Genomic DNA, 12,210 nt, shown 5'->3' on the forward strand with positions numbered 1-12,210 from the left:
TTGTAGTTCTACTTAGGCAAAGGGCTAATCTGTAAATCTCTGATCGATACATGATACATAAACACAAACATGCAATCATGCATCTGATCAGGGCATATCAAACACAAACAAAATCACTGGATGGCTAAAATCCTTGGTTCATGATACCACGTTCATTAATATAAATTAATTTCTTATAAACAAACCACAGCACATCATTTTTACCAGTCAGTTTTAATAGACAAGGATATTAAATATCAGCAACAAGAGTTCATTGCAAAGAAATGTAAAAGTTCAGTATTGCCTTGAGAGTCCAAATGTCAATGAAGGAAGTTTTTTTTATGGAAATTAATCCCGTTCAGGTTTATTTCATTGTACTTTTTTTTTAAATACAATTTTTAATACAATGTTCCATCGAGAAATAAAACTCAACACAAAAAGCATTGCATCTGTCTTGTCAGCTAAAATAACCAGCCCACCGGTCAGTTTTATTTCAACAAAAGGTTTAGTATACTACTACGTAGCCTACATTTTATAATGTTGCAGTAGTTTTGCAGTTTTTCAACCAAGGTTCATGTTTTAGGTTATTAGAGAAAGTAAAAGGTTAGTGTGAATTTTTTCTTTTTAATTTTAATGATTTTAGCTAAATATGTTTACAATATTTTACAGTGATTTCTTTATTATAATTTACTATAGTCCTACTAGACCCCAGGAAATTACATCAGACCACAAAATATTGCGGGGTCTATTGAATGTGAAGGAAGGTGACAAACTTGAGCCTATGACACGGTATGGCAGCCCCCTAGGTTCCAGGTGTTCAAACACAGAAAAAAAAACGACTGCGGCCAGATGTAATTTCCTGGGGTCTAGTATAGGACTATAGTAAATAACAATAAAGAAATCTCCCTACATTTTTGTACAAAGACACATATTTAGCCACTTATTCGAATGCCCCCGGCCCGTCAAAAATAGCTAAAAAGTAAAAACGCTAAAACGAAAGAAAGCAGCAAATGAAAAAAAATAACTCAACTTTTACTTTCTCCAATAAGCGAACCATGAACCTTGGTTGGAAAAAGAACAAAGTTGTCATTTAACTACAGTAGCTGTTTAAGTTAACCGAAGTATTTGGGTTATTTGAGAGGATTTGGTATCCCTTTCTCTCCTACCCAAAAGGGTTAAATACATTCGCTAGATAATATAATTAGAATGATAAGCCAGCACTTGTGTGATGAATATTGTGGTTTAATGTGTGGAGTGGACTATTTTATTTTGATATTCTCCTATGTATCAAATATTTTTTCCTGCCCGATAACTTGGGGGGAATTGATTGCCTTATGTGATGTATACAATACAATAGCTTTACAATAGGAATTTGAAACAAAGTAGTGTCCTTGAATCAGTTTGAGAAGATCGATGCATCATTTGATTGAATATGTATGGCAGGTAACGGCTAAATCTATTTCCAGTACCTAGCACCTGCGAAGATAATCCCTGGTTCGTGGCCATGAAAACAGTCCCATGTCAGCCAGAATTGGTACAAATAAAAAGGCACTTTTTTATATTTCTGTAAAGTGACAGCTTTTAGAAAAGGATCCATAAAATGACCATTTTATGAGTAAGAACACTGGCATATATGAAAGAAAACAGTAAAAACATATTCTCATGAAAGCTAGCAAACAATACAAAGAATTAGCAGATGTACAACCATTATATACAGCGTTAGTATTAATAGTGCAGTATCATATCACGTGATGTGCAGTGTGTTGGAATGCCTATTCTACAATGTAACATGCGTAATGTTGGGATTCATTTAGGAGCAGTACATCAGACTGTGGCTTTTACATCAGTAAGGTTACAAAACTTGAGTAAGTGAACAGACACAAAAAACCTGCTTGCATAAACAAGGAACTGGGGCCAGCTACATTTAAAGATTCCTTCATCTTGTAAGAGCACATACAGTTTAAGTGGAATAGGCAGCACTGTAAAGTTATAGGATATGCATCTGTGCATATCAGTGGAAGGAAGCTCCCTTAAGGCTCATGTTGTAAGTGACACACTGTACGAGCAACAATGTGATTTCAAGGAGGGTGTCACCCAACCATTTCCAAAACAATGAGATTTAGTTTGCCATGATGTTGACATCCCTTAAATTGTTCTGGTATTATTTTTTTTTCCATTGCATTTTTGTCATAGATTTATGTAGCTAATGTTGTCCTTTGTATTTATCAGTACAACAGCATCAGGACCCAAAAGTTTGTCAATATGTTTCAAACTTTCAATAGGGTCACAAGTGAAAATGAGAAGACCAAGTATAGAGCCCTGATCAACAAAGTACTGAATATGTTTAAGAGAAGGGGGAAAAAAACCCTTTCACTGTACACATTGTGAGAAGAGTTTCATTGACGAGGGATTCGACAAGGGGAATCAGTAACACTGATATGTACAAACGTAGATGAGCTCGAGTCAGTTTCTCAAGTGCTTCAGATGTCATGCATTGCAGCATGAGTATGTTTGTTTTGGTAAACAGACTGAGGTTTGAACGGCATACACTCACAAGTCCTTGGATGGTTAGTGTGGGTCATATTACATTTCTGCGCCTCCTCGTTCACAGTGGTGTGACACTGAAGTAAGCCATTTACATTCATTTTTCAGATATTTTGAGCTGGCCGTAGCAGATTTCACACTCTCCTAAATAAAATGATTTGAACTTTACATGGACATTATATGCATGTTATAGCTAGTTATGCAAACTAGCGTGCTAGTCTTTGGTATGAAAATTACCTCCAGTTCAATTTCATTTATGGATTGTTAGCCTGCATATTAGTTTAGTAACAGGATAAAAAGTAATGAAACAGAAAATGGACTCAAAATAATGCAAAACTAAACTGGGTGACATGTTCCTTTAAAACATGTTGAGCAACATTAGTCCCCTTTTCCTTTTTCACTTCTGATTACATTTCCTCAGTGTTGCACAAGTACACATACTTTCCCCCACTGAAAAATGTCCTCATGTGGTGTATTTACTTTTACCATCCTTTGAGTTTAAGGTCAGTACATAAGCCTCAGTTATATATAATTTTATTAGGAGTTATTTTATTTTGTAAATATTTTTGATAGTCTATTCTGCGCTGCTGCTTCACGTGGTGTTTCTATTGCTTGTTGCTTGTAACTCGGGCGTTTGGAAGCATTTTTAGGCGAGTGACTTGCATTTTTAACTGGGAAGAAGCACTTTGAGGACACAGCCTTAACCTTTTTCCTTAATGTAAAGACTTGTTTTCTTAAGCTTTTTCTAGTGTCTGCTGTGCTGAATGATTGTTCTGTATTTTTTATTTGACCCCAAAACAGTGTTTTATTTTTGTGTGTGAAGTGAGTCATTTTCAATTTTCAAGTCCAGTATACCTGTAGAGGGCTATGTGATAATAAGTGGCTGTGCGAGCACCTCACTTATTATCTCTATGACTGAAGTCTGCACAAATAGGATTGCATAAAGAGGGAATATCTGTGTAGTTCTCTGTAATCTGTGCCCTTGCCTGCTCTCATTTTCAATTAAGCCAACAGCCACAACATACTGCTTCAAAAAGGCTATGTATATCATATTTCATCCGTTTCATTGGGACCATAAAGTAGTCATGTTACCTCAACCTCTGAAGCATAATTGCTTCTTAGATAATAACTTTTTTCACATTGCTCTATTCTCTTAATATACACACAACTTTAAACAAATTATTTCCATTCACACCTAGATCCCTCTCTTGGTCCGTTGCATTTTCGTATTGTTATGAGTTGCTAACCCAACCTTCTGCAATGTCTCTGGTCTTTGAGTAGCTTGGAGCTGGATCTCATGGCTAACCCTGTTCCAAACTCTCTGCCACCTGCACGGCAGAGTATGAGGTTGCAGGTGCCTGTCGAGTGAAGAAGGAAGCAGCTCTTTTAGGCTTCAGGCGTTTTATTTCCTTACCTGGAAGACAAGAGTTTTTTTTAATGAATGTGATAAATATATTACTATCCCAAGCTCAGCTCAGCTGCCAACATGGTGCTTCATGCTTGGTGGAATTATCCACCGGGAACAAGATACAGTAAGTCTGCCTGGAATGTCTTGTACGGGTCTACGGGATGAGGAGTGTAGAAATCTGAGATGGGAGATGACTTCAAGAGATGGCTCTTTGTGGCTACAGTAGAAAATCAGTACTGCTGTACAGTGCAGGAGTTGACAGGACTAGAGATATTAGATGGTAGGAGTATAAATGAGATGAATGGACTGATGAGATGAGTTGGTACAACTAGTGAAACAAGATATGACAGGTGAAATGACATGTTAGGACTAGTGAAATGATAGGACAAGAGAAGATGAGAAGCAGAGAAGATGAAGAAGAGAATGATGAGCAGCAGAACTATAGAAATCTCATCATTATCAGGACTAGGAAAATAGGAGTTTTGGTTAGACTAATACACAAAATACTGTATCTATGAGGCTGAAGAAATGTACGCCTGATTCTTCATAGCCTGGCAGTCACTCAACAGCACGTGACTCACCGTTATCCACATAGCTAATGGTGTTGAGTGAATGGACCCGGCTGCACACCACACTGTTTTGGCGTTGCAACTTCCCACGACGCCCACGTCCTTTCGGGACGCCACCGCCATCCTGCGCTGCAGCCTGATGGGAGGGGCTAAGATCGCCGTCATTTTCTGCTGCTGCGGCTGCGTCTCCGCCACTTTCAGATGCAGTCCTCAACTCCACACAGAACTCAATAAGGCCACTCATGAGCTCAGCCTGGAGACATAATACAAACACGACAATTAAATCTAGTCCTTCACAATTTTATTTTGCAAGTAATTTATTTCACAGTCGGCTGTCAACTGTGTTGTCCTGTTGCCAGGAAATTAACATAATTTAACGTTGTAGGGGTGTCAAAATAACTGACTTAACTGAGTTAATTAATTTGATAATACATTTTTTTATAACTCAATTAATGCATGCCTGCCCCATCCACCCATAATCCCATCCACTCTGCACTAGTTATCGCTCTGATATCTGATAGCTTCAAACGAGATGGAAAGAGAAGCCCTATCTGGATGGGGGGAAAAAGTTACATACATACTTTAAATGTATATCCGCCTCCTGTCATTTATCTTTCTATTCCCACAACATACAGAAAAACATGGCTATTTTGGACATAGTTCGAATGGTGATTTGATTAATAATGATTAATACATTTTACAGCTGTGATTAATCTGATTAACATTCTTTATTGTTTGACAGCCCTAGATTATTGCCACATAACAATGACATTGTAAATAAATGCCATTTAATTGCAAGAATAGTGTCAAGACACTCACCATTTTTAACAGACACTTTTGACTAGATTTAATGTGGGCTCTATTTATCCATTTTTGGTAATTTATGTAATTTCAATCTGGTGTCCCAATTTATGTGCCATGTTTGAAAGAAATTACTTGTTTTGAGTAGATCTTCAGTAACTTGTTGACAGGTGTGCCTTCTTCCTCTCCATCAAATTCTAGCCACAGAATATGAGAATCCCCCTCGTCCTCAGGGTAGCTGTGGTCCCAGGACAGCTCACTGAAACGAAGGCCAAGGAGCACATGCTGCAAGGAGAAAAGAACAATCTTCTGAATAGATTTTGTGGTACTATGAATATCCAAGCATACATAAAAGGAGAAGCATATAGAAATCTTGCGTGTTGATTTAACTGCAATGCCACACAAAAGCAAAGAGCAATAATGTTTGTGTGTTTTAAAGTAAATCGATTTGTGATTAACCACTTCAGCCCTACTTTATACATTGTATTGTACAACAGTGTTGTAAATAAAGAAATTAAAATGATTTTATTAAAATCGATATGTTCGATTAACTGTTGCACCAATATACTACAGTAAGTGCCCACCTTCTCTTTGATATCCATCACGTAAACTCCATCCAGACTGATCCCAACATTGACCGCTTTGCGCCGTCCTCTTTGCAGGATTCCTTGGACAGGCTTGTCAATCTCTCCATAGAAGAATGCACACCTGTTTAGGTTAAGTTGAAAACTTAACAAGTTAAGACACGCCAGATTGTAGAAGTCGCTGAACCTATCTTTTGTGTCGTAAATCTTTATCTTCTACATTGTTACCATCATTTTTCATGAATTTGTTATCAAGGTGGCCATCAACTGTTTTATGTACAACATTGAGAGTTTGTACAAAAAAGGACTTTTAGGTCTTTTAGACCAGCAAACTTGCCATGTGATCTTCAAGTTTGCTAAATCTTTTCATTATGACACTGGGTTTTTAAATCCCATGATATTGCTTTGTATTCTATTAGGGTGTAATGGGACTTCATACCCGTAGTAAGGCAGAGAGTGGCATTTGCTGAGGTACTGGCGAAGGTGCTGTAAGGACTCTGGTGAGTTGCTGGCAGATGTGCAGAGCTTTTTGTATTCTTCCAGCAGGTTGTGCTCCATGCCTGCATGACGGCTCCCTTTCCCTCGCAGAGCAGAGAGAAGTCCCCCCGACCCTGGGGTAACGTGTGCAGGCAGGAAAGATGACAGCTTCTTCTCCCTTTGACAGGTAGATGGCAGCCAATAAGTCCACAAAAAATAAATAGACTGTATCCACAAGTTGGTCAGTTAACACCGAATTCAAAACAAATTCTGCTGACAACCTTCAAGTGCAAGATTGTACCAGGTCATGCTTAATTGGTAGCAAGCATATAAAGAGCTTCTGTGAGAGAAATCCAGCACCATGCACTTGTGTTTATACCCTCAAATTCAGGGATTTAAAACCAGTGACTGAATTTATTGTTTACCCGTTTCCAAAAGTCATTCACACCTAAAACAATCCAGAGCTGTTGAGAGTTGGAACACGAGATTAGCTCCAGACTCTGACAGACACACATACCGGTACACACACAGAGCCTGTCATAGATGGCCAGGCTATTGCAACGCCATGCAGTAAAAAGAGTTGGATAGAGCTAAAACATACATACATAGGAGCATAAAGGTGGAGTGGCTTATGGCTTTAACCTACTTCAAAATAGCAGTTAGTTTCTGGTTGTCCAGACCAGATCCCTCATCGAGAGCAAGAGAGAGCGCTCCAAGGCCTGTCCAGTGCTCTGGGTCACACGGGTAGCGACCAGAGAGAATGTTGCTCCTGGCTTCATCATACAAAAGTCTCAACACTCCCTCATCATCCATCTGTTAAACAGTGACAGTAACAAACAAGAGACATTTAGAAGGAGAATTATCGCAGTGCTACCAGTCAGCTTGTTATATCAATTGATTGTGGGCGTTATGTAATTTATTGTAAATTATAAGACAGAGAGAAACGGTTTCTGAATGAATAGAAACAATTTCCTTTCATTGGCATTTATGAACAATAACTAAGTGCGAATAACTATTATAAAGAATATTTTATACCAAAACATTTTCCCCTTTAAACATTTTAAAGGGGGGGAAAAAGTGTTAATTGTACCTGTAACTCTTTAGATTTGGGATAAAACACATTCCGCCTGTATTGTAGACATGGTTCATCTGGAGGGAAATAACAGAGGTGTATTTTATATTTTAATCAAGAAAATATGTAAATCATGTACTGTATGTGTATACATAGGCCTATGTATGTGCACTGTGTTTTTATTCCTGCACTCTGTAAAGTACTGTACGGTACAAACTTGGTGTGCCTTTTAAAGTTCTCTATAAAAAAAATAAACATTCAGATTGATGTACTGGGGTCTGGGGTAGATTAAGATTTCTCAATCAAGTGTGGAAGATTTTCAAGTATTTCTAAAGGTTCATGTCAATACCGTTTGAAACAGTTGGGTGTTGACTGTTCTGGATTCACATACACAAGCTTCAACACCGTCCGTCGGAAACCACTAGCAGAACCAGGCCCTCTGACACAGACACACCCTCACCTTGTGATATGTCTTCTTCTGAGGCCTCAGTGAAGCGATATAACAAGTCTTGCCACTGTCGACACAGTTTGTACGGTTGGTGTCTCGGTTTTAATTGCAACTCTGAGAATATGGGAAAAACAAAAAAAATCATAATAGCCCAATTAAGCAAAATGTTTGGTTACCTTGCAAGATCATCATGTCTACGCAAATAAAACAATATTCAGTAGACAAGAGTTGGGAGGATGGCTAAAGATGTTATAAAAAAAATACTGTAGTTAAGAAAATAGCACTGTAGATGGTTACATATGGGCCTCTGGAACCACGCCATTATGTCTTTAGACCATAATGATTTACTGTGACCACTGTGGGTCCTGTCTGTCCATAAATGAAAGGATATCCTTGTCTATCAGCAACCCCAACAAAACAGTTAATATTACAAATGCTGTATTTTAATCGATCAGTGATTTCCGCCATCTGGTGACATTTAATTAAATGTATGGGCCTGAACTGGGTGTTAACAGTTCAGAGGTTTAAAAAATAACAGGCTTGTTGGTTTTCAAAGCAGTTGCAGCAGATTTGTTAGCGGCTGTTCTCGCCCCTACATTGATAGTAGTAGGTGGCGATCTCTCATCGTCTGGCTACGCGAGGCTAGCGTATAAAACATGTTAAACACAAATACATTTCATGAATACTAATTGCTGCCACAATGTTTCCTTGATGCTGATGCATAAATTAGGCAAACAAGAAAAGAAAAAAAGCGTATTACCAAGCAGGGGAGAGCAGAGCCAGAAGGCGAAAGCATCCTGTGCTGAGTCAGGTATGCGGAGAGCCTCACGGACACTACGGCCCAATTCCTGCACAGTCACACCACCTACCCCTTCTACACACAGGTGCACTGCACTGTCACCCACCAGGTAGATAAACACATCTTGAGCTGTGTGACAGACAGACAGACTTTTAAGCCCTATTTTCAAACATTTTTGCCTGTACGGACATGCCCAAAATAAAGAAATCTGGGTGAAAAGGCTATCTTCAAAATTCTAAGTCAATGTGAAAAGTAAAGGAAAATCATACTGAGCTTAAACGTGCTTACAACAAAGTCAATTTCAAAACAATGCAGTGAGGACTGGAGGGCAGCTTTGTCCCTCTAGTAATAACATTATTATTATTTGCAGTGCTGTACCACGAGTAAGTGTTGCAGAGGAAGCAATGCTTCCTCTCTGTGACTGATCATCTGATGCTTCTGGTGGAAACCCACATTCATCGCCTTCCATCTCTAGCCTGAAACACAAAGAGCCACATTCAAAAATGTGTCACACAATATAGTATTGTTGTGGAGCACTCGCTCTCGAACAGTCCTTGACCACAGCATTACTCATGCTTGCAATTAGTTTGTCGAACAGATGAAATTGTATGCACAGAAGAGGTGTATTATTATCTCACGTCGCCCATTACTTGCCATTGATTGAATAGTAATAATAATAAACTTGCTGTGTCAGTTACTGATAATTATTTAGAGATAATCTAAACTAATTTTAAAAGTAGCAATACATAATGCCACCCTCACAGGAAAAACTGCAGCACCACATAAAAGTGCAGTTGTTGTTTACCACACTTCCTGATGAGCACAGCACAAATATGTAAGCACTTTGCAGAAGTTCGCACTGGAATTTTGCGTTTATAATTAAGTTACTTTTTGGCATTTTCAGTTGCTCCGTTTCAACACTGGGTCAACATGGAGCCTGCAAATCTTAAACAGGCTCAGAAGATTGAATTTAAGAATACAAACTACATCCACCAGATCCAGTATTAATCAAATACATAGACTGAGCAGTGAGTAGGGCATTTAGCATGCCCAAGGTATTCCCAAGCAAGAGAAATGCTGCAACTCTAATGTTGGTACTGCGTTCTAAAAATCATTGCGTGCCATTGATGCTGAGCGGACTGACTGGGCCTTGATTTAAGTTTTCTTTGAAGTAGAATTGGCAGAGTCCACTCCACTCTACTTGATATTAGATAGTGATATTGAAAGACTGTATAAGGGAGGAACAGAAATGTAAATGTGCATGTGGCTTTGGAGACAGTAGTCTTAAAATCCTGACTGAGCATATTAAATTGTCAGTGAGAATGAGAAGAACCACTTTGTTCAATTCATCATAACATTTAGAGACGTACAAATAATATACACTTCTATATAGCCAAAAACAGGAAATCATCATAGAGGGGGTAAAAATATAATTAAAAAAAAAAGATAATGCTGCCGTTAGAATAGAATTACTGGTATGACCAGAACGTGAGACAATCTCTGCTGCTATCGAACATATTTTATTTTCAGAAACCTCAAATCAGACCCAAAATGATATTTAGCTTAGCTTGTCATTAGAGTAATGCATTGGACATAGTCTTACAATCCAGTGGCTTGATCTTAAAAAAAATTACAATAAAAGTTACATGATGGCTTATGAATATGATTCAAACTAAGAAGGTGTAAATGACTCAGACTTATTACATTTGACTTGCCCTTTACTCTTTAATAGTGTGACTTGTTTAAGCAGGGTTTAGGACTATTTCACTCAGTTTAGAGTAGACTGGATTTTCCAGACAACCAACAAAACCACAAGACTCTACGGTTAACTACATACGCCTTACTTCAGCTATTCCAAGGAGATCTACAAGCTTTGAACAGTTTTGAAAAATGTTGAAGAATAGAATGAATTCACCATTGATTGACATGCCTAGCCTTGGAATAAGACTATAATATATGTATTTTATCAAGTCTTAGTTTCATATAAAATATATTAATGATATGCTTGCAAATGTCAAAATCGATTACATCTATGATTGATGATACATACATAATACATACAATACATCTATGATAGTCTTATACAATTAAGGCCCATGATACATGCCCATGATGTGGTATTCAGATAATCTCTGAATAATTTTAATTTAATCTACCCATTTTATCCAGATTGGGTTGCAGTGAAAACAAAAAGAACAAAGGTTAACGTTAGGTTCAATCAATAACACAGGAAGTCAGGAACTAAACACTGAAGTCTGAGCGCCCTGCAAGAGGACGGTCTGCTACTGCTACATTTTAGTCATGATTTATGAACTATTATTTTTTGACAATTTTAAGCCTGTGTAAAATCAAGCAAGTCGTTGTCAACAAGGACCAATAAGAAATAATAACGATCTACCCGGCCATTATAAAAAAGACATTATAACAACACAATTAGGAAAAAGGGAATGTTGTGGCATTCCACATTCTGGATTGTGTTATTGTGGGAAGCTGTTCATTAGCAAGTAACGTACAAGCCAAGGTACAAAATGTTTTTCAGCGCCTACTAACCCTTTAGTAACTGTGAAATGATCTCCTCTCACCGCTTGTTTAGGTCCGATGCAGCCAGTATGACAGAAACTTCAAACTTACATAAATAAATAAAGAGGTATTTTAAGTTAGCTGCTGCTCGTTAGCCAGTTGGCTGCTAGCTTTCCCTATGAGCTTTCCTTCCGGGCAACTGCAACAGTTACGATGATGTGTGACTCACGGTCGATTCGTCTATTTTGATCCAAACCTTTTGGGGGCGTGACAATCACCACATTCTATCAATAATAATAATAACGCAGGGGGGGGTCATATTATTAAACAAATTTAAGGTATATTTTAAAGAGCTGACTGCGAACAACATGGGATGTGTACACAGTAGTAATATTGTCAAATATTGTTTTCTTCAGAAACACGAATATGATAAGAACTACACGAAATGATGAATGAAAACGTGTCTTTGCCAAAATTGGGTCGAAAGAGCCTGATCCAGAAAAATTATCAGATTTTTCAGTTGAAATGCAGAGTAGTTTGCAGACACGTCATCAAGTCACGTGATCAAAGCAGGGAAAACAACGCCTCCTCCTCGTCTATTTAGCACCACCTCCAATAGCCAGTGGTCGGCAGTGTGGTTCTCCCCAACATGATATGTAGGCCTGTAGGATTTGTATTGAAAATATTTGGTGCCAGCTGCCAGCCAGGGACAAACATTTTGCTAATTTTTATTCATTTAATTATTTAAAAAAAATATATTTTTAATAGCAGATCTACAAAATCTTAATATGAGTCTTTATGAGACCATCTATTTAAAGTCATTAAACTGTATGAACAAAATCAAATGAATGAACAATTATTTTAGTGTCATGCCACTTTGGTCCATCCCATATGGGATTATATGACACATTTAAAGGACCACTTCACCACTTTTCAACCTCTCTTCATGTATATAATATAATAGTGCGCCGAAGTCCTGACGTCACTCACTAAGTAAAGTAAGTAAAGT

General features: G+C 37.9%; 1 protein-coding gene across 3 annotated transcripts; it reads right to left on the reverse strand.

Annotated features, from left to right (window-relative positions):
• Positions 1 to 194: 194 nt before the first annotated feature.
• Positions 195 to 11,698, reverse strand: frmd8 (FERM domain containing 8). 3 transcript variants are annotated; one of them, XM_079508201.1, is made up of 11 exons: positions 11,264 to 11,696; positions 9,060 to 9,157; positions 8,643 to 8,810; positions 7,895 to 7,996; positions 7,453 to 7,511; positions 7,009 to 7,175; positions 6,325 to 6,540; positions 5,886 to 6,009; positions 5,437 to 5,586; positions 4,513 to 4,753; positions 195 to 3,937 (listed from the first exon to the last, which is right to left on the reverse strand). In XM_079508201.1, the coding sequence occupies exons 2-11, from the start codon at positions 9,148 to 9,150 to the stop codon at positions 3,825 to 3,827; spliced, it is 1,431 nt and encodes a 476-aa protein (XP_079364327.1). In that variant the 5' UTR covers positions 9,151 to 9,157; positions 11,264 to 11,696; the 3' UTR covers positions 195 to 3,824. The 3 variants fall into 3 exon arrangements, with proteins under 3 accessions (XP_079364327.1, XP_079364326.1, XP_079364328.1); XM_079508200.1 differs by having other exon boundaries at positions 11,232 to 11,696; XM_079508202.1 differs by lacking the exon at positions 195 to 3,937 and adding an exon at positions 4,040 to 4,195 and having other exon boundaries at positions 11,232 to 11,698.
• Positions 11,699 to 12,210: the final 512 nt, after the last annotated feature.

This window comes from Electrona antarctica (genome assembly GCF_951216825.1).
Source record: "Electrona antarctica genome assembly, chromosome: 8".
Classification (NCBI taxonomy): domain Eukaryota; kingdom Metazoa; phylum Chordata; class Actinopteri; order Myctophiformes; family Myctophidae; genus Electrona; species Electrona antarctica.